At 40.1% G+C, this 23,329-nt stretch overlaps 2 protein-coding genes across 21 annotated transcripts in view; one reads left to right on the forward strand and one right to left on the reverse strand.

Annotated features, from left to right (window-relative positions):
- Window positions 1–9,862, reverse strand: part of PEX13 (peroxisomal biogenesis factor 13) — a 34,349-nt gene extending 24,487 nt beyond the window's left edge. Inside the window, 1 exon segment of the mRNA NM_001258170.1 lies at window positions 9,688–9,862. Coding sequence (NP_001245099.1) covers window positions 9,688–9,779 — 92 coding nt within the window. The 5' untranslated portion in view covers window positions 9,780–9,862.
- The window catches only part of PUS10 (pseudouridine synthase 10), an 85,558-nt gene continuing 71,506 nt past the window's right edge, over window positions 9,278–23,329 (forward strand). For 7 of the 20 annotated variants that reach the window (XM_001115343.5, XM_077959529.1, XM_077959524.1 and 4 more), the window contains exons 1-4: window positions 10,314–10,490; window positions 14,116–14,256; window positions 17,024–17,278; window positions 19,457–19,543. In XM_001115343.5, coding sequence (XP_001115343.1) covers window positions 14,131–14,256; window positions 17,024–17,278; window positions 19,457–19,543 — 468 coding nt within the window. In that variant the 5' untranslated portion in view covers window positions 10,314–10,490; window positions 14,116–14,130. The other 13 variants (XM_015112450.3, XM_077959527.1, XM_077959518.1 and 10 more) reach the window with 8 other exon arrangements.

Genomic DNA, 23,329 nt, shown 5'->3' on the forward strand with positions numbered 1-23,329 from the left:
ACGGGCCTCCTCAATTCTGGTTCTGTAATCAGGCAGTGACAGCCAAGATGCAGGCTTCCATGAAGTAATAAAAATGAAAAGTGCTCCATTAGAATGGAACCAGTTCATTGCTTGAGGCCGGGAGTGAGGATGTGTCACCTTGGCTCCTACAAAAAGATTATAAAATTTGCTGATGACAGTTTAATATTTTGAGAAAGTTAGAGAACTGAGAAAGGGAGAGGACTGTGAGAAGGCCTCCAACCCAGGAAATGAAAGAACTACTGACCGATTTGATCTGTGATATCCTTAATCTAACTCACTGTTTTTATGGCGTTTTATTTTTGTTTTTGTTTTGACAGGGTCTTGCTCTGTCACCTAGGCTGAAGGCTCACTGCAACCTCAAACTCCTAGACTCAAGCAATCCCTCCCACCTCAGCTTCCGAAGTAGCTGGGACTACAGGCGTACACCACCATGCCTGCCTTTTTTTTTTTTTTTTTTTGGTATTTTTTATAGAGATGGGTTCTCGTTACATCTTGAGAGGCTGGTTTCCAACTCCTGGGCTCAAGCAATCCTCCTGCCTCGGCCTCCAAAAGAGCTAAGATTACAGGTGTGAGCCACCATGTCCTGTCTGACCCACTGTTTTTATACCTGATTCTTACCTAAGTGGTAAGTAGAGGGAACAGGTAGAGGCAACAGGAAACCTATTAGATAGAGAGAGGGGAACATGGAAGAGGGAAAGGAGAGAAAACAGAACTCTAAGCTTACTACTCAAAATAACCATCTCAAAAATGCCACACACATGAAGAAATAAAAACACTAAGAAACAAAGCCAACAAAAATCAGCAAGTATAAAACCCAATTAAAAAAACTAATTTTATGTAACAGCTCAGGAATGATTTTAGATATGTTAAAAATTATCAGAGAGAGATATGAAACAATATCTGTGAAATAAAAATTGAAATAAAAACATTTAAATATTTTAAAAATTCCATTAGAAATATTAGAAAAGGTGGCCACAGGCCAGGTGTGGTGGCTCACGTCTGTAATCCCAGCACTTTGGGAGGCTGAGGCAGGTGGATCACGAGGTCAAGAGTTCAAGACCAGCTTGACCAAGATGGTGAAACTCTGTCTCTACTAGAAATACAAAAATTAGCTGGGCGTGATGGTGGGCACCTGTAATCCCAGTTCCTCGGGTGGCTGAGGCAGAGAATTGCTTGAACCAGGGAGGTGAAGGTTGTGGTGCGCCGAGATTGTGCCACTGCACTCCAGCCTGGGTGACAGAGTGAGACTCCATCTTGAAAAAAAAGAAAAAAGAAAAAAAGAAAAGGTGGCCACACCGATAGGAACCGTTTTCAACTACCAGTCAAGAAGAAAATTAGCTGCTGTACACTAAGGAGCAGAGTGGAAATACAGAACTTGGGAATTCTACTTTAAGTAATGGTTGTCGAGGTAATTAGATTAACCCTCCCACTGAACTAGAAGGGTAGGAAATAGAATTCTGTTTACACATTAGAGAACAAGGCACTGAGGAATTCTGGAGTCAAAATCCAGGAGGAAAAAAAAAGCCAGAGAGTCAGATCTTTTGAGATGTTTCCCTAGAAACTAGGGCCAATTCCAGAAGAGATCGTTGACAGAATGAGAAGCTAGGCAGAGATTTTAACAGACTCCCTGGGCTAAGGAGACATAAATTGGAGTTCAGAACCCTAAAGAAGAAGGCCATAGGGAACCCTCACACTTCAGATTGGGACCTTAAAAAGGGAAATATGCTAGTAGAAAGGGTGAAAAGGTTAATAGGAAATGGACTAACTCTGGTAGGAATGAAAACCAAGTTTTAAATCAGCTCAATCCTTTATTGGATTAAAGCGATTCTAGATTGTTAGTGGCCTAACATTCTGGTCAAAAGGAAAAGTCTTTAGAGAAAGATATCCCTAGGCCTCAAATCACATTAAACTGTCTATATACAATGTGCAGCTCTCATTTAAAAATAAATGGGCTTGGCTGGGCATGGTGGCTCACTCCTGTAATCCCAGAACTTTGGGAGGCTGAGGCAGGTAGGTCACTTGAATCCAAGAGTTTGGGACCAGCCTGTCCAGCATGGTGAAACCCTGTCTCTACTAAAAATACAAAAATTAGCCAGGTGTGATGGCGAATGCCTATAATCCCAGCTACTCAGGTGGCTGAAGTACAAGAATCACTCGAACCTGGGAGACAGGGGTTGTAGTGAGCCAAGACTGTACCACTGCACTCCAGCCTGGGCAACAGAGCAAGACTCAATTTTAATAATAATAATAATAATAATAATAATAATGGGGCTTATATAACAAAATTAGGGGTGGATCACAAGGTCAGGAGTTCAAGAACAGCCTGGCCAAGATGGTGAAACCCCGTCTTTATTAAAAACTACAAAAAATTAGCTGGGTGCAGTGGCAGGCACCTGTAATCCCAGCTACTTGGGATGCTGAGGCAGGAAAATTGCTTGAACCTGAGTGGCTGAGATTGCAGTGAGCTGAGATCACGCTACTGCACTCCAGCTTGGTCAACAGAGTGAGACTGTCTCAGGAAAAAAAAAAAAGAAACTTCAGATAATACAAAGAGCTCCAAAGGGGATCCAGATAACAGAGTTATTATAGAGTTATTAGGCAGAGACTTTAAACAACTATGCTGAATATATTCAAATAAAAAAGGCAAGATTGGGATTTTCCAGAAGAAAATAGGAACTATAATATAAAGCAGGACCAAATGAAGATTCTACAACTAAAAACAAAACAAAACAAAACAAAACCGGAAACTATGAACTCAATGACTGGTTTAATACCAGATTAGACACAGTGAAAGAAAAATATCAGTGAACTAGGAAACAGACGGGAAGAAAATACCCAGAATGAAGCATAAGAAACAGAAGGATAAATACAGAAAAGAGAGTAAGATACAGAGAGTATAGTAACGCATGGGGTATATATGCAAGTTGAGTTAAAGGAGTAAAGTGACAATAGATAAAAACCATATTTAAAGAAATAATGGCTTAAAGTTTTCTGGAATTAATGAGAGGCATCAAAGTCAGATTCAAGTATCTCTATGAATTCCACCAGAATAATACAAAGAAAACCACACTGAGGCCTAACAAAGCAAATTGCTGAACACTAAAACAGAGAAATTGAAAGCAGCCAGACATGGGGTGGGGTAAGGTTCTTTTTAAAGGAGCAAAGAATAAGACAAGGAGTGGTGGCTCATGCCTGTAAGCCCAGAACTTTGGGAGACCTAGGTGGGAAGATCAGTTGAGCCCAGGAGTTCAAGATGGGCCTTGGCAATATGGCAAAAACCCGTCTCCACGAAAAATACAAAAATTAGCTGGGCATTGTGGCATGTGCCTGTGGTCCTAGCCACTCGGGAGGCTGAGGTGGGAGGACTGCTTGAGCCCTGGGAGGCGGAAGCTGCAGTGAGGTATGACTGTGTCACCGCACTCCAGCCTGGTGACAGAGTGAAACTTATTTCAAGACAAACAAACAAAACAAAAGACAGAGATGGCCAAAAAGTCAGAGAGCTGACAAAAGAAAAAAAAAAAAAAAAAAGGAAGTCAGGAAAAACTTAAGTCCCTTGATGACAATGTTGAGAAGGCAGATCTCTAGACTTCTTGCTAACTAAACAATACATGTCTTTATAGTCCAAATCACAGTAAGTCAGATACTGTTACTTATAGCAGACACTATTCCTGATATAATGCTTAACAGAAGAAGAGATAGTAAAGACTAGTGTTCAAACAAAACTTAAAATAATATTTAAAGGTATAATTGGTGAGAATTTTCCTGAATTAAAAAAATACATGAATCCTCAGACTGAATATGGTGGGCCGAGCAGGAAGGAAAAAAAATAAATATGTGTGTGTGTGTGTGTCTGTATATTCATACCTGGATACAATATAATAAAGCTAGAGGACCAAACATATCAAGGCTACTAAGGAGAAGGCAGTCTGCCTACAAAGAAATGAATTAGGCCAGGTAAGGTGGCTCACGCCTGTAATCCCAGCATTTTGGGAGGCTGAGGTGAGTGGATTGCTTGAGCCCTGGAGTTTGAGACCAGCCTGGGCAACATGGCAAAACCCCATCTCTACTAAAAATATAAAAATTAGTTGGGCATGGTGGTATGCCCCTGTAGTCCCAGCTACTCAGGAGGCTGAGGCAAGAGGACTACTTAATCCCAGGATGTAGAAGCTGCAGTGAGCCATGATTTCACCACTGCACTGCAGCCTGGGTGGCAGAGTGAGATACTTTCAGGAAAAAAAAAAAAAAAATAGACTCAACAGAAAAATTTCTCTAGCTATAAAACTTTGATACAAAACCAGAATAGTACAAAGAAAGAAAACTTCAATTTTACCTAGGAAAATGTATGCAACAGTCTTACAATATTAGAATAGAATTCTTTTTCTTTTTGGAGACAGGGTTTTGCTATGTCACCCAGGCTGGAGTGCAGCAGTATGATGACAGCTCACTGCAGCCTTGAACTCCTGGACTCAAAGGGATCCTCCCACCTCAGCCTCCCTAGTAGCTAGGACTACAGGGGCATGCCACTACACCTGGTCAATTTAAAAATTTTTTATAGAGATAAGAGTCTTCCTATGTTGTTCAGGCTGGTCTCGAACTTCCGGCCTCAAGCAATCCTCCTGCCCTGGCCTTCCAAAGTGCTGGGATTACAGATGTGAACCACTCCACCTGGCCTAGAATAGAATTTGGAATACATATCAGAAAAAATCACGACTAATCAGAGTTCATTGAGAAATGCAAGGATGGTTCAACGATAGAAGGTTAATTGATACAATAAACCACATTTTCTCTAATCTTGTCTTCTCATTTTATTTCGTCAATTTGATCTTCAATTACTGATATCCTTTTTTCCACTTGATTGAATCAGCTGTTGAAGCTTGTGCGTGCATCACGAAGTTCTCGTGCCATGGTTTTCAGCTCCATCAGGTCATTTAAAATCTTCTCTACACTGTTTATTCTAGTTAGCCATTCGTCTAACCTTTTTTCAAGGTTTTTAGCTTCCTTGCAATGGGTTAGCTCGGAGAAGTTTGTTATTGCTGACCTTCTGCAGCCTACTTCGACAAACTCATCAAAGTCATTCTCTGTCTAGCTTTGTTCTGTTGCTGGCAAGGAGCTGCAATTCTTTGGAGGAGATGAGGTGCTCTGATTTTTAGAATTTTCAGCTTTTCTGCTCTGGTTTCTCCCCATCTTTGTGGCTTTTATCTACCTTTGTTCTTTGATGTTGGTAATCTACAGATGGCGTTTTGGTGTGGATGTCCTTTTTGTTGATGTTGAAGCTATTCCTTTCTGTTTGTTAGTTTTCCTTCTAACAGTCACGTCCCTCAGCTGCAGGTCTGTTGAAGTTTGCTGGAGGTCCACTCCAGACCCTGTTTGCCTGGGAATCACCAGCAGAGGATGTAGAACAGCAAATATTGCTGCCTGATCCTTCCTCTGGAAGCTTTGTCCCAAAGGGGCACCTGCCTGTTTGAGGTGTCTTTCGGTCCCTACTGGGAGATGTTTCCCAGTCAGGCTACACGGGGGTCAGGGACCCACTTTGAGGAGGCAGTCTGTCCGTTCTCAGAGCTCAAACACCATGCTGGGAGAACCACTGCTCTCTTCAGAGCTGTCAGACAGGGACGTTTTAAGTCTGCAGAAGTTTCTGCTGCCTTTTGTTCAGCTATCTGCCCACAGAGGTGGAGTCTATAGAGGCAGTAGGCCTTGCGGAACTGCAGTGGGCTCCTCCCAGTTCGAGCTTTCCTGCTGCTCTGTTTACCTACTCAACCCTCAGTAATGGCAGACGCCCCTCCCCCTGCCAGGCTGCTGCCTCACAGATTGATCTCAGACTGCTGTGCTAGCACTGAGTAAGGCTCCGTGAGCATGGGACCCACCGAGCCAGGCATGGGAGAGAATCTCCTGGTCTGCTGGTTGCTAAGAATGTGGGAAAAGCCCAGTATTTGGGCGAAAGTGTCCCGTTTTTCCAGGTACAGTCTGTCATGGTGTCCTTTGCTTAGGAAAGGGAAATCCCCTGACCCCTTGCGCTTCCTGAGTGAGGTGACGTCCTGCCTTGCTTCGGCTCACCCTCCATGGAGTGCGCCCAGTGTCCAACCAGTTCCAATGAGATAAATCAGGTACCTCAGATGGAAATGCAGAAATCACCTGTCCTCTGCATCAATCACGCTGGGAACTGCAGACCAGAGCTGTTCCTATTCCCACATTTTCATATTAAAGCAAAAATACACACAATGGTCTCAACAGATGCAGAAAAGCCATTCATAAAATTTAATATTTCTTAATGATAAAAATCTGAGCAAGGTAAGGGCCAGGCATAGTGGCTCACACCTATAATCCCAGCGCTTTGGGAGGCCTAGGCAGGCAGATCACCTGAGTTCAGGAGTTCGAGACCAGCATGGCCAACATAGTGAAACCCCATCTCTATTAAAAATACAAAAATTAGCTGGGCAGAGTGGCATGCACCTGTAGTCTCAACTGTCTGGGAGACTGAGGCAGGAGAATTGCTTGAACCCAGGAGGTAGAGGTTGCCATGAGCCAAGATTGCACCTCTGCACTCCAGCCTGGGAGACACAGTGAGACTCCATCTCAAACAAAAATAATAAAAATAAAATTTAAAAACTCTGAACAAGGTAGAGAGAGAGAATTTTGACAAGATATCTATCAAAAACAAAAAGCTAACTTCACATTTAACAGTAAAACTTCAGAAGCACTCCAATGGAAGTCAGGACCAATATAAGGATGCTAGCTTATCTGTAAATTACATAACTGGCTATACAGAACTAAAGAGAATTTCAACCAAACCATCAGAACTAATTAAGAGTTTGAGATTATGCTGCATATAATATTTACATTAAAAAAATAGCATTCTGCCATACCAGTTAATAACCAACTGGAAAATGTAAAAAGAAAAAAGAAAGCCCATTTGCAACTACTACAGCAAAAATAATCTATGAATAAAAAATATGGGAAAAAATTTCATGGAGATAGTTTAAGTTTTTTTTTTTTTGAGGCAGAGTCCCGCTCTGTCACCCAGGCTGGAGTGCAGTGGCGCGATCTCGGCTCACTGCAAGCTCCGCCTCCCAGGTTGCCGCCATTCTCCTGCCTTAGCCTCCTGAGTAGCTGGGACTACAGGTGCCCGCCACCGCGCCCGGCTAATTTTTTGTATTTTTAGTAGAGACGGGGTTTCACCGTGGTCTCGATCTCCTGCCCTTGTGATCCGCCCGCCTTGGCCTCCCAAAGTGCTGGGATTACAGGCATGAGCCACCGCGCCCGGCCAAGTTTTTTTTTTTTTTGAGATGGGAGTCTTCCTCTGTTGCCCAGGCTGCTGTGCAGTGGCATGATCTCAGCTCACTGCAAGCTCTGCTTTGTGGGTTCACGTCATTCTCCTGCCTCAGCCTCCTGAGTAGCTGGGACTACAGGTGCCCGCCACCACACCCGACTAATTTTTTTTTTGTATTTTTAGTAGAGACGGGGTTTCACCGTGTTAGCCAGGATGGTCTCGATCTCCTGACCTCGTGATCTGCTAGCCTCAGCCTCCCAAAGTGGATAATTATAAGATATTTAAGGCAAAAAGATTATCAAAATTCTCACCAATTGTAGCTTATACAACATTCATGGAATAAAAACTTACTTGATCCATAAATTCAGCTCAGTTCCAATAAAAATCCCAGTAAGTCTTTTTATAAAGGACTAAGTGTAACAAGGGCAATTACAAAGAACAGCAATGTGTGGAAACTCTTGACATACTACATATCAAAACTTATAAAATTCTGTATTAAGATAGTGTGGTGCTAGTAGAAAGTCAGAAAGTGCCCAAAACAGAACTACATATTTAGGAAAACTTGGTATGATATAGATGGCATTATAAACTGAGAATAGACTACTCAATAAATGGTGCTGAGACAATTAGTTACCTATATGGAAAAAAAATTAGATTCCCTACTTCACATCGATTTTTATACAAAGTTAGTTCCATGTGGATTAAATATATAAATGGGAAAACCAGAAGATTTAAAAGAAAACATACAGAAGAACCGTCCTGATCTAGGTAGACAGGATTTCTTGACCAAGACAAAAAGCACAAACAATAAAATACGACAGTTTTGGCAATATTAAAATCAAAAACATCTGTACAAAAAATTGAACATGAAGAGAAGCCACACAGAGAAAGATATTAGCAAAATGTAGTAACAAAAAAGGATTAGTATTAACAATACTCTTACAAATTGATAAGCAAAGATAAAGCCAATAGAAAATTGGGCAACAGAAAAAACAAAAACAGATATAAAAAATAATAAACATTAACATGTAACTATATATAACATATATATTACTGTTACATTGTTAAGTTTTAGATATAAAATGCATATAAATAGCACAAACCTAAGTACTAAAGTTAAAAAACATTACTGGGTATGCGAAACACCAAATAAGGACAATAGTCACTACTACAAAGAAGAATGGGAGACTTTAACTTTTATTTTTAAAAATGCGACATAAATTTGGCAAATGTTAACATTTTTTAAAGTTGGGTAGTGAATAAACAGGTATTCTTACTCTCTGCTAGTCTCTGTGTTTAAAATATTTCATGATAAAGTGAGCAAATGGTTAATTTTACATAAAAAGAACTTTAACAGATGCAAAAAATAAAACCTCTTCTCATTCGACAAGCAGTCTAAATGGGGAAAAAAGAACCGAATCATAAAAAAGGTAGCAGATAATGTCACCGTGGCTTACCAGCCTAATTAAAGCTTATTACTTGTGATGTATATATCCTTATTAAACTAAGTAGTTACCGTGTTAAAGCATTTTAGTGTTTAAATAAAAGATTTCAGAACACAGCAGAAATACATTCCAATATGTTGGGGTTTTTACGCTTACGAAAATCTACAATAGTAGTTGATTTGACATTTGAATCACACCTATCTGAATTAAGATGTCCAGTACTACCAAACAAAAGCCACACGAGGCCATGAAACACTCCCAACTCTGCATGTTTTAGCCTTTTCAAAGTCCTAGAAACCAACTGATACTGATTAAAAACCAAACAAAAAACTATAGCCCTCAGAAAAATACATCATTTTGCACACAAAGGCCATCCATAGGCCTCAGATCTAGAACTCCTGCTTTAATGTTGCTTCTCCAATCTCAAACTGAAACACTGGCTGAGTTACGCTGGAAAAGAAGGCAAAGCGTTCGGGGCCTGAGTTCTAGTTGCGTAAAACCTTTCGGGCTTTCGGCAACTTCTCGAGAGGTTAACACCTTTAACGAGACTTTGTTCCCTACCGATGCCGTGGCTGGACAAATGCCTCTGTCAACTGCTACAGACCCAAAGTCTATGCTCTAAAGATAGTGAAGCCGTTCTGTCAAAGTGAAAACAGAATGGGTAGGTAGGAAGCCGCCCCGCTTTCTTTCAAGCACAGAGACCCAGAGAGACGCCCAGGAGCTCCCGAAAAAAACGTTGGTGCTTAAGAGTTGCCGGGGGTCAGAAACAGCTGTGAGACACTGAAAAATCCCCACTGGTAAGCGCCCCAACTCCACCTCGACTCCTACCCGCAAGGTTGGGGACTGGTTAAAAGGGGGGGAGGGAATACCTCCCCCAACAACCGCTTCAACCGCCTTCGGCCAAGTCCCCGCTCGGGCCCACCAACCTCCCAGCCTGAAGAATCCCACACTCACTGGAAAGTGGGGCCGGGTCCTGGTCCCGGTCCGGCTCCCGGAATTCGGCGGGTCTCCCAGGGTTTCGGGGGAGGTGGCGGCTGGGACGCCATCTCCTCCGCCTCCGCTCGGCTCCCGCTCCTAGCCCGGACTGTCCAGGCCAGCGTAGACCAGCACCTCGAGCGCAAGGCACAACGGGAAGAACACCGAGCCGTCCACCCCTCCCACCCTGGCAGTCAGAACAAGGCTTGAGTTACTTCGCCAGCTGAATCCATACAGCGAGAGGATGCTACTAATTTGTAGGAAGAAACACGTTCTTTGTATGTGCCCCAGAAAAAGCTCCTGTTCTAAATCTCAGGGTAAAGGCTCATCGATATTTCTGGCAACGGCTACGACTCCCTAGACGTCAGAGTCCGACAGAGGCTTTTCTGGGAGTGGACCAGTAAGGCTGGGAGTAAAGCCCCACGCACTCCTACAGTCGCGGGGGCAGTGGGGTGAGGTGGCAAAGTAGGCGATTTGACGGATTTCCCTACAAACAAGAAGGGAGAAGCTCACTTAGTCCTAGCGAGAACGGGCTGGTACTTTCGTTTAAAGCTCACGTTTCCTCGGGGAACAGAATTGCTAGACGCAATAGGTGCGTTGTCTTTAGTCTTCCCCGTTCCCTTCGAGGGCCGGAAGGGGTTAAATCTCAGGCTCCGGCGTCTGGGGAGAAGGTGAGGCGGGTACGTATGAGGTGAAGGAGTGCAGACTGGGTGCAGAAGAGGTGTGGCGAGAGAGAGAGGTCATTTCTCTCCTGCTGGAGCGGCTTTGTTAGCAAAGGAGGGGTGAGTGGGAAGTTTGTTGCACCTGACCGAAGGGGGAAGGGCTTGCTTGGCCAAAACTGAGGCTTGAGGTTAGATCTCGGGATGAACTTTTCAAGAGTCCACAGTAGATTCCATAGCTGAATGTTTCAGAAGCCCAGTGAAGTGTGATCACCTTTTTCCCCGTAAATCCACACCCCCAGCCCCACGCCGCGGTACGAATGACACCCTTCGGTAGGGAAAGGAGTTTAAAAGATCTTAGGATATGAGACTCAGGCAGTTTTTTCTCACACCCTGCTCGTTTCCTCGTTTTCGATGACTAGTTTTTGTAATCGTCCAGGAGGTGAAAATAAAGTCCTTCCTCTCCTCCAGTAAGCCAGAGACTGGGCTAGTTATCCTTGGTCTGGGGAGGAGGGATTCAGTCCTCCTAGGGAGCCTGACACGTGAAAGGCGGCTGTGTAGCAACTTGTTAGCGTTGTTTCTATAAAACAAACACGTAAACGAAAAGCAAACATCTTGAGGGTAACCAACACTGGAAAACTTACATTATGGGATGCCTTTTTCAGGGCTTGCTTTCAAGCATAATCTAATATGGACAACCGATTTCTGATGTCTTATGAAATCCTGACATTTTATTACCTCACGATGAAACAATCAAATTTAAGGCGTAACGTGTTTTCTCCTTTTAATGTTGATGGATTGTTGGTAGGTGAAATTGAGAAGTTGATAGATTGTTAGGAGGTGAAAATGATGTTGAGAGGTTTGTAAATTCATAGCTCGTTTATTAACACACATTCAAAAGAGGTCTTTTTGTTTGTTTGGGGTCTATTTTTAGACCTCTTCAAATTACTCAGGACTGGAAGTTTTGTAATTCTCATCAATCAGGTTTGGGAACTTCTCAGAGCCAGGAGTTTGTAATGTGTCGTTTATTCGCTTTGCATGATACCTTTGTTCTTGTGAATTTATTGGAGAAATAAACATGGTCTTATAGCCATGGAAAATAAAATAAATTTTAATATAGCTATTTAAGTCTCTAGGGAAATCATTAAGTGTCCTTTTAAAGTGCTTATTGATTTGTTTATTGGAAGAGGGTGTATTTGTGTTTCTTTTTGAGTTAAATGTTACTTCTGAATTAAGTAAAAGTCTTAAGCTAAACTAATGGAGAAAAAATAACTTAGAATAACCGGTGAAACAGAAACAGTTTCTCTGTGTATGTAGTCAGAGATGCACTGTAAATGCTTATATTCAGCCCCTCACAGCATCCAATCTTTTCTCTGCATCAAACTAGATTAAATGGACTGGGAAAAGGGATACAGATCACTAGTAAATAATAATGACTTGACCTTGACCACACAGATTTTATTTATTTATTTATTTATTTATTTATTTATTTATTTATTTATTTTGAGATGGAGTCTCGGTCTTTCGCCCAGGCTGGAGTACAGTGGTGCGATCTTGGCTCACTGCAACCTCTGCCTCCTGGGTTCAGGCGATTCTCCTGCCTCAGCCTCTGGAGTAGCTGGGACTACAAGCACGTGCCACCATGCCTGGCTAATTTTTTGTATTTTTAGTAGAGATGGCATTTCATCGTGTTAACCAGGATGGTCTTGATCTCCGGACCTTATGATCCGCCTGCCATGGCCTTCCAAAGTGCTGGGCTTACTGCAACCTCCACCTACTGGGTTCAAGCGATTCTCCTGCCTCAACCTCCCGAGTAGCAGGGATTAAAGGCACGTACCACCACACCTGGCTAATTTTTGTATTTTAATAAAGATGGAGTTTCACCATGTTGGCCAGGCTGGTCTTGAACTCCAAACCTCAAGTGATATGCCTGCCTTGGCCTCCCAAAGTGCTAGGATTACAGGTGTGAGCCACTGGGCCTGGCCAGATCTTCATTGTTTAGAGGTTGTTTTCCACATATTCTGTCCTCTTTCTTGAAAATACCATGGAGCCCAAATTCACTTAGGCAACCCTAAATACATGTTTCTCAATTCTGGTGTCTCAAAGTTGTCACCTAGTCAGCTTGTATGGTGTGTCCATACAAGCCTGATTTTTTTCTCCCTGCTGACTCACATATTCACCTGAATTAGAATTCAGCCAGATGCAATCTGTTTTTAGTCGTCCTGGCTGCTGAACTGATTTTTATGGTGAAGAGTTCTATGTAACTATATACCTGTCTTCCTCATTATTTTGTGCAAGAATCTTGATAAGTGGCCCCAAACATTTAGCAACTTGCAAGTAAGTAGTAAGTTTTAGAGGTGTGGAAAACACAGACTAGAAGAATCACATCTTTATACTAAGCTGTTGGGAAGAGCTTCACCCTTCCACAAATTTTAAGCAAGTTCATTTGAATTATGAAACTGCACAAATTAAAAGATGCCACTGTGTTTCTATGACCACAGTTATAGCATGCCACAAGATTGCCATGCAATGATTATTTTCTAAAATATTGGTAGTTGATCATTTTAAGGTAATATGGACTGTTTCACTAATTAGAAGATCTAGTTTTGCTGAACAAATTAGGTTGTTTGAATTTTTAGTACCCCTCCTTCCTGGTAACAGGAGACAGATTTGCCCTCATTCTCTATATAGTATTTTTTTTGTGAGTTTATTTAAATTGCAAAAATTGGCAACTTAAGCAAACCGTTGCTCTCAAATACTATGTACTTAATTTGTTTTTGTTGGAGGTTTTTTGTTGTTGTTGTTTGTTTGTTTGTTTGAGATGGAGTTTCACTGTCATTGCCCAGGCTGGAGTGAAGTGGCACAATCTTGGCTCGTTGCAACCTCCGCCTCCCAGGGTTCAAGTGATTCTCTTGTCTCAGCCTCCTGAGTAGCTGGGAGTACAGGCACACGCCAACACACCTGGCTAATAGTTTTTGTATTTGTAGTAGAGATGGGGCTTCACCATGTTGGCCAGGCTGGTCTCAAACTCCTGACCTCAGAAGATCCACTCACCTCGGCCTCCCAAAGTGCTGGGATTACAGGCATGAGCTACTGCACCTGACCAAATTTGAGTAATATTTTTAGATTTTATGACTGGCTTTGGGGAAAGGGAGTTCTGGTTTCTATGACTCACCTTGAGGAAGAGGGACAGTAGTTTTTCTATGGCTAGTCTGGGGAAGAATGAGACTGAGAGACAGGAGGGCAGAAGGTCAGAGAAAAAGTTTTGCTTCTGAGGCTGCTGCTGAGGCCTTCATTTTGGGGTATGGCTTTCTAAGCCCCACCACCAGCAAACTCATTTTTAATTTCTTATAGGAAAAGTTTAATGAATTAACTTTGTACAATACTGAATGGTACAAAACAAAGAGCAAAATTTCACCCTGTACCTCTGTTTTCATTACCCTCTTCAGAAGCAACCATTCTTGATTATTTTTATTTCTTTTGATCAACTTAGTTATATTGATATATTTTATCATAATCCAGAATGCTAAACTAAATTTCTTAACAATTAGAAACCTTTACTGGATCCATTTTATAAACTTCCTTCAAGTTTGTATTTTATAATATGTGTATAATGAAAGGGGCTTGGTTAGAGAGTACACAATAGTGCTTTTCAAATGAAAGCTAGTTTTTATCCCTAAACATGATGACTTGTCTGTGACAGTAAAATGCAGAAGCTGATCATTAGTTTTACTTTTTTTCTTTCTAGTTATAATTATTCAGTATGTTCCCACTGACTGAGGAAAACAAGCATGTGGCCCAGTTGTTGCTCAGTACTGGTACTTGTCCAAGATGTATCTTCAGATTCTGTGGTGTGGATTTTCATGCACCTTACAAACTTCCATACAAGGTATTTTCTTCTTTTTTTTTCAAGTTAAGAGAAGGTTCTCTATATTTTACAATGAATGCCTGTACTTTTGAGAGCAGGTATATATTCATAACTCTTTTTTAAATTAAAAATCTATAATAAAATGAGTGATAGTCTTAATTTTGGAATAGTCTCAGAAATGTAAGTTCCTTCTTAAGTGATTGTATCTAGGTATCTAACATTTAGTGTAATGGGATCTTTGTGGAGGAACTCCCTGGTGCATTTAACGTTTGTATAGATGTTTCCTAAAAGATATCTAAACACAATATCACAAAATACTGCTTCCTCCCAGGAGGGGCTAATATTCCTTACATGTCCTACTAAGTGGAAGCATTGTGGGTATGGTTGCCTTTTTCTGTTTTTTCCCATTTTCTGTATTACTAGTGGTATTTATAAATAGGTATTTGGAGTCCTTTAGAAATAAATGCTTATCATAATCATTATTACTGTTATTAATGACAAAAGTAATATACAGAGATCTTTGACATTTATGGTGATATACAGAGAGCTTTGACGTTTAATATAATACTTTTTGCATAAGATGTGTAACATTTATGAAATGTTTGATTCTAAAAATGATACTCTTTTTAGAGGCAAATAGTAATAATACATATGTAAATATATACTTTATAGACAGTATGTATACAACATATACACACACAGTTTCTTGTAATTTAAAAAATTGTCCAGGAGTTAGTAGTATCAGTTATTTTTAAAATGTTGTTGTTTCTATTATTTTGGCAATAATAATACATAATATTCAATTATCATTACTATATGTCAAGCTCTCATATAATTCTCATAAACTGATTAGGTAAGTACATACTATGATTGTCTCTATTTTCAGATGAAGAAACTGAGATACAGAGAGGTTAAGCAACCTGCCCAAAGTTACACAGCTATTAAGTGAGCAAGCTAGGATTTGAGCAGTCTGACTGAATTCAAAACCTAGGATTTGGAGCTAGAAGACATGGATTTGAATCCCAGTTCCACCACTTTGCAGCTTCAGTTTACTCCTCTGTAAATGGGAATGATGATAATACCCACCTCACAGGACTTTAAGGGACGATACCTAATAAAGTATGTGGAAACACTGGAAACACTTTGAAAACCAGAAATTGGCCGGGCGTGGTGGCTCACGCCTGTAATCCCAGCACTTTGGGAGGTCAAGGTGGATAAATCATGAGGTCAGGGGTTCAAGACCAGCCTGGCCAAGACGGTAAAACCCTGTCTCTACTAAAAATACAAAAATTAGCTGGGCACCATGGCAGATGCCTGTAATCCCAGCTACTTGGGAGGCTGAGGCAGGAGAATCGCTTGAACTTGGGGGTCGGGGGTGTGGAGGTTGCAGTGAGCCGAGATTGTGCCACTGCACTCTAGCCTGGGTGACTGTGAGACTCCGTCTGAAAATTAAGAAAACAAAAACAAAAAACAAACCAGAAATGGTACTTGTGCTATGATGATTTAAATATGTGTATATTCATTTATACACAATATGACTGTAAAGTAATAAGACTGGTTTTGTGTAACCCTGCTTACACATTTTTTCAGATTATTATTCTATTATATGTTATTAGATTTTAAATTTATATTAAACTATTACTCTATTATGTTATTAGATTGTAAATTTATATTAAGAGACTGAGTGTTACCAACTTTTGTGTGTTTCATTTTATGTAAAGAAATATACAAGAATATTTGGACAAGTTTTTGGAAATGTTCTTAAATTTTGATCTGTTCTATTCATGTAGCTATGTATGTATATGCACATCTGTATATGCACTATGTTTTACCTATATTACAGATTTTAGGTAACAACAAACATTTGTGTGAGTCAAAATGTACCTGTATATGTATGTACGTATATTTATCTGTTAAAGCAGGTGAGCTAATTTCTCAATAAAGTGGATTTAAATTTGTTTGAGTGGAAGATTTTTTCCCTTTAGAGTCAGTAAATTGTCATCTGAATGAATTTGAAAAAGATACTTTTTCATCAATGGCATAAAAAACATGTCTAAACAAAACGGGAAAATACTCTGAGTATTTAGATGAGAGGGATATCTGAATGAGAGAAATATGAGAATGGTTTCAAAGAAATGCAAGTTCTAATACAAGACAGAAATTAGGCAAACTAGAATATAGTAGAGCATGTCTTTCAATTAATATATGGAAATAGTTTATAATCATATGCTAACTTTCAGCATTGTCAGCATTTGTGTACTTTTCTTAGTAAATTTTCTCCAAATTATTTTTACTTATTAGACTACCTCTAATGATCAGATTTCATATTAAATAAATATTATACTTGTGAGCACTTAGTAATTGTGAGGTTATTAAATAACCTAGCAAGGATGGAAATTCAGTTTGTATTTTTATATGTTAATCATTAGAACTGAAGTTTGTTTTTACTGAAATTAGCAAGTGAATGACTCACAACAGAATTACAAATTAACAAATTTGTAATGGAGCCTTTCTCCCTCAGATTTATGACTTTTGCTTCACTGATATATGGAACTCTTTTGAAAAAGTATTCCCACATATATAATAGAGATAGGTAATTCTCTTTTAAATTCCATAAAAGCCAATGCTGGCTAATAAAATAACTGGATTGCTTCAGAATTGATATGTCAACATTGTAAAATCTGTGATATGTCCTAATTTTCACTCGTATTTTCTTGTTTCGTCTTACCTAGAAAGCCTTAAGGACATTGTCAGTGGGTCATTACTTTTTCTTTCATTAACTTTCCAGGAGTTGCTCAATGAACTACAGAAATTTCTGGAAACTGAAAAAGATGAATTAATTTTGGAAGTTATGAACCCACCTCCCAAGAAAATTCGACTGCAAGAACTGGAAGATAGTATTGATAATCTAAGTCAAAATGGAGAGGGAAGGATCTCTCTTAGTCAAGATGGAAGCATTGCTTCCAAGAACTCAAATTTAAATGTATGTAATGTATGCCTAGGAATTCTTCAAGAATTCTGTGAGAAAGATTTCGTTAAAAAGGTAAATAACCTGTTTTTCATTATAGGTGCAATTATGTAGAGATTTTCAGTCTTAAGACCAAGAATTCTTTTTTCTTTCCTTTTTTGGAGATAGGACAATTCTTTTTTCTTTTCTTTTTTGGGTTTTATTCTATTGCCTAGGCTGAAGTGCAGTGGTACAATCACAGCTCACTGCAGCCTCTAACTCCTGGGACTCAAGCAATCCTCCTACATCAGCCTTCTGAGTAGCTAGGACTATAGGCATGTACCACCATGCCCACCTAATTTTTTTTTCTTTTTTTTTGAGATGGAGTTTTGTTCTTGTTGTCCAGGCCATAGTGCAATGACGCGATCTTGGCTCATCGCAACCTCCACTTCCCAGGTTCAAGTGATTGTCCTGCCTCAGCCTCCCGAGTAGCTGCGATTACAGGCATGCGCGACCATGCCTGGCTAATTTTGTATTTTTAGTAGAGACAAGGTTTCTCCATGTTGGTCAGGCTGGTCTCAAACTCCCAACCTCAGATGATCTGCCTGCCTTGGCCTCCCAAAGTGCTGGGATTACAGACATGAGCCACTGCGCCTGGCCCTAATTTTTAAATCTTTTTGTAGAGGTAGGGTCTCCCTATGTTACTGTGCTGGTCTTGAACAACTGGCCTCCAGTCATCCTCCTGCCTTGGCCTCTCAAAGTACTGGGATTACAGGTGTGAGTCACTGCACCTGGCCAAGGCCAAGAATTCAATTTTTTTTTTTTTTTTTTTTTTTGAGACGGAGTCTCGCTCTGTTGCTCAGGCTGGAGCGCAATGAATGGCGTGATCTCAGCTCAGTGTAAGCTCTGCCTCTTGTGTCCACGCCATTCTCCTACCTCAGCCTCCCTAGTAACTGGCACTACAGGCACCCAACACCACGCCCGGCTAATTTTTAGTATTTTCAGTAGACACAGGGTTTTACTGTGTTAGCCAGGATGGTCTCGATCTCTTGACCTCGTGATCTGCCCACCTTGGCCCAAAGTGCTGGGATTACAGGCGCAGGCGTGAGCCACCACACCCGGCCGAATTCTTTTTTTTTTTTCCGAGACAGAGTTTCACTCTTGTCACCCAGGCTGGAGTGCAGTGGTGCAGTCTCAGCTCACTACAACCTCCACCTCCCAGGTTCAAATGATTCTCTTGCCTCAGCCTCCTAAGTAGCTGCGATTACAGGCATGTGCTGCCACGCCCAGCTAATTTTTGTATTTTTAGTAGATACGGGGTTTCACCATGTGGGCCTGACCTCAGGTCTCAAACTCCTGACCTCAGGTCATCTGTCTGACTTGGCCTCCCAAAATGTTGGGATTATAGGCATGAGCCATCGCGCCCGACCTTCTGGTTTTTGTTTTTGTTTTTGTTTTGAGACAGGGTCTCACTGTGTCACCCAGGCTGGAGTGCAGTGGCATGATACCGGCTCATTGCAACCTCCACCTCTGGGCTCAGGTGATCCTCATACCTTAGCCTCCCAAGTAGCTGGGACTACAGGTGCATGCCACCATGCCCCAGTACAAGAATTTTTATATTGAAAGGAACACTGCCATTCATTTCAACTTTTTTTCACACAATTGGATCATTAAAATATTTTCTTAATTTTTTTAAAAAACCAAAACCTACGATTCTCAAATTACTTTTTAATTGACATATCTGAAAATTAATAAAATGTATATTCATGTGTTTCAGTCATAAGTGCTATTTAATTGAAGAAAAATGTAGCAGTTTGTTTTCATTTTGCTGTTTAATATAGCTGAATTACAGAAAAGTTCATTTCTAGTTGTACTTATTATTGTCCCGAAAAGACAGGTGGTACAGCCCTGTAGAAGGTAAATGATTGAATGTGGGATTGCCTTTTGTTTGTTTTTTTCTGTCAAGAGTGCTATATTTGGGTTTGTTTTGTTTGAAAGTTAGGGGGTGACCTAATAGAAAGCTATTTTGACACTTAACAGTTTATTCTGCAGATGTTATTCCTGGCTGTTTTGGTTCTTTGTAGTATTAGTCTTCAGGGTCATAGTTAGGCAGTATTTAATCTCAAGATATTTGTGAGTGTTCCACTGTCAAATGTGAAAGTTTGGAAGTTTTGCCATGTCATCTCCCAGACCAGAAATTCATGTTATTAAGATTAGAGTAAGTAATATTTTCAGCAATTCCTGGGAATTTACGTAATTGTAATGCTTTTTTAGGTGTGCCAAAAGGTTGAAGCCTCTGGGTTTGAATTCACCAGCTTGGTATTTTCAGTCTCCTTCCCACCACAACTATCTGTAAGAGAGGTAAGGTCATTTGCATGCATAAAACTATATGTGAAGTGCATGCTAGGAATTTCTCAAAAAATGGGAATGTAGAAATATTCCTTATTCTATTATATTTTTTACATTTTGTGTACTTATTGAATGATTGAAGCAATTTATAGCTGCTTAATAAATACTTGTTGAGTGAGTGAATGACAAAAGGAATTAGTTTTGTTCCTAGGACAGCCATCTTTTTTAAAGTCCCTCAATCGGTTGCAGACTTTCATTATTAGCTCCATGTGAGGCATGATGGTCAGAGAAAGACATTTGACTAGGTTTCCAGAGATCTTTTGAGGTGGATATGTGCACTTTAGAATAGTCCTAGAATAGAGTCGTTTCAATTATGATGAGCCTTATTCTCTCTGGAGTAAAATATAAAAAGATGGCGTATCTTCCAGTCAATGATAAAAGGGAGAGAATTGGCTTTATTTTTTAAAACTGTTTTCTTTGTTAATTGAAAAAAAATTCATTGCTGTATTATTCTTATGTGTCAAAACTGACATGAAAACATAACATTTTGCTAATATTGTTAAATGAAGTATAGTGAGAAACTTCTGTAATCTTAAATTACAACCATGGGTTCTAAGCATATTCGTTTATATTTATGAGATGTCTTTCCCCTAAGAAACCTACAGTATCACCAGAACATTACATCGTAAACCCTCACTTTCTTTGGGTGAGCATGTTTATTAGCCCTAAATAAGCTGAAGATCGTTGAAGCTGGATAGAATGATAAAGAAGAGCCAGGAAGTGAAAAAGGGTAGGATGATTTTATATAGTATCTGTGTTGCTGACAAGATAACTGAGCAAATGGAAGAATAAAGATGATGATGATGATGATATACTGGGTTTATAAACACTTAATTTTCTAGTCAATCATCAAAGCATTTCTCACTGATGTGTCATCTTCTGGTCCAATTTTGGTACAGAGAAACAGACTTCCAAAAGCTAAGTGACTCTCACTTTAGTGAGAGTTTTGAGAAACAAATAGGAATAAGAAGTATATTTTCTGAATGTGGTTATATATCTTACCATCAAACCTTTCCTCTCAAAGCTTATATTTATATATTTCCATAACCCTCAGAACCTGTGAATCAAAGTTTATATTTTTACACTAAGATTCATATTATCCATTTTATCACTTATTTGATGATTTTAACAATATTAGCTTAATGTTACTATTCATAAGGTATTTCTATTCCATATTAGAAACAGAAGATACTGTTTTTGTTTCTTTGTGTTTTTGTGATGGAGTTTCACTCTTGTTGCCCAGGCTGGAGTACAATGGCGCCCTCTCAGCTCACTGCAACCTCTGCCTCCCGGGTTCAAGTGATTCTCCTGCCTCAGGCTCCCAAGTAGCTGGGCTTACGGGGATGCGTCACCACGCCAGCTAATTTTTTTTGTATTTTTAGTGGAGACGGGGTTTCTCTACGTTGATCAGGCTGGTCTCAGACACCTGACCTCAGATGATCCGCCCGCCTCAGCTTCCCAAAGTGCTGGGATTACAGGCATGAGCCACCGTGCTTGGCCAGAGATACTGTTTTTAAAAATAGAATTATTCTGCTTAAACTCTACTTTTCATAACTGATTTTAACCAGAAAACTATTTAGTAGAAATATGTAACTGTTCTAATTATTGAAGAATTAATATGTTTCCATAGTTTAATGTGCTATGTTTTATTGTTTTATTTGTAGTAATGAGTAATGTATTTTTACCTATTCATTTCCTAAGAATAATAGTTCAAGTAATTACAGTTTTATATGCAGTATACTCTTTTCACATCCCAGGTTTCTTCAGAAAATTATGTTTGTGGTTCAGTTCGTTATTTTCTGTTATTATTGTGTTACTTTCTTTTTTTTTTTTTTTTTGAGACAGAGTCTCGCTCTGTCACCCAGTCTAGAGTACAGTGGCATAATCTTGGCTCACTGCAAGCTCCGCCTTCTGGGTTCACGCCATTCTCCTGCCTCAGCCTCCCGAGTCGCTGGGACTACAGGCACCCGCCACCATGCCCGGCTAATTTTTTGTATTTTTTAGTAGAAATGGGGTTTCACCGTGTTAACCAGGATGGTCTTGATCGTCTGACCTCGTGATCTGTTGGCCTCGGCCTCCCAGAGTGCTGGGATTACAGGCGTGAGCCACCGCGCCTGGCCATATGTTACATTCTTTTATTGCCATCTTTTATTACTTCTTTGGAATTGAGATATGCTGTGCAAGCCAGGCTGTATATAAATTGCTTTTTAAACCACTTATTTGTTACACATCTCAATTTGAACTAGTTACACATATCTTCAGAATATTCTGCATTTTGAATATAAATTCTGTGATTTCTCTAGTGCCATGTTCTATATATATGGCTTTCAACTTAGACCTTGTAAATATCTCTACCTTAGAACTTCTTTGTCTGTTTGTAGAACAAACATCAATATACTATCCATAAAATTGATATATGTCAATTATCTCATAATTCACACTAGAATATACAATTGAGTCCATTTGAATGATTTGGTTTTTTCCACTTCTAAGAAGTAGATGATCACAGATCTATTTAAAGCAACAATATTTTATCAATATGGTGGTATTTATTATATTCCTGCTTACAAAAGAAATAAAGGGTGGCCTCAAGTAAAGTTTTTTTTTTTTAATTAAACGGCCAGTCACAGTAGCTCATGCCTGTAATCCCAGCACTTTGGGAGGCTGAGGTGAGAGGATCTCTTGAGTTCAGTTGAAGACCAACCTGGGCAACACAGTGAGAGTCTGTCTCTACAAAAAAATTTAAAAATTAGCTAGGTGTGGTGATGCCTATCTGTAGTCCCAGCTATCCTGGAGGGCAAGGTGGGAGGCTTGCTTGGGCCTGGGGGGTTGAAGCTGCATTGAGCCATGATCACACCACTGTACTCTAGCCTGGGTGACAGAGCGAGGCCCTGTCTCAAAAAAAAAAATTAAGCAATAAAATTTGCATTAACGCATCTATATTCCTGGTTATACTAATCCTTTTCTGATGATAGCATTTTTTTTTTTTTTTTTTTTTGAGACAAGGTCTTGTTCTGTCAGCCAGGCTGGAGTGCAGTGGTGCAGTCTTGGCCCACTGCAGCCTCCGCCTCCCAAGTTCAAGCCATTTTCCTGCCTCAGCCTCACAAGTAGCTGGCATTACAGGCATGTGCCACCACACCCAACTAATTTCTGTATGGGGTTTCACCATGTTGGTCAGGCTGGTCTCGACCTCCTGATCTCAAGTGATCCACTTGCCTCAGCCTCCCAAAGTTCTGGGATTACAGGTGTGAGCCACCTCTCCTGGCCCCAGTAGTTATTATTTATCATCATTATAAAAGCATTAATTTAAAAGCTTAGAAAGAAAAGTCTGTATTTTTGTTCATAGTATAATAATCATTTTCCACTGAGTTCGGGAGAATATGGAAGCAGGATGGAGTATATGTCCGAAATGTGTTTTCTTAGAAGGAACTAGCTAATCAACCAGAACAGTTTTAAACTGAATACTACTAAAGAGGAGAAGCATAAGCAGAATTTGAGATTATAAGAGAGTAATAAATACCTTACGACTGTCATGGTGACTTTCTGGGTTTGGTTTTATCATTTGAATGTAATAATGGAAGGATAAATCCTTCTTATAAGGCTCAGATTTGTTAAGGGGAAAGATGTAATAGCGTGATATGGCAAGAAATTATGTACCTGCACTGAGATTTGAGATCCTGAGAGTGATCTCACGGTGGTACCTGTGGTCCCAGCAACTGGGGAGACTGAGGTGGGAGG

This window comes from Macaca mulatta, chromosome 13 (assembly GCF_049350105.2).
Source record: "Macaca mulatta isolate MMU2019108-1 chromosome 13, T2T-MMU8v2.0, whole genome shotgun sequence".
Taxonomy (NCBI): Eukaryota; Metazoa; Chordata; class Mammalia; order Primates; family Cercopithecidae; genus Macaca; species Macaca mulatta.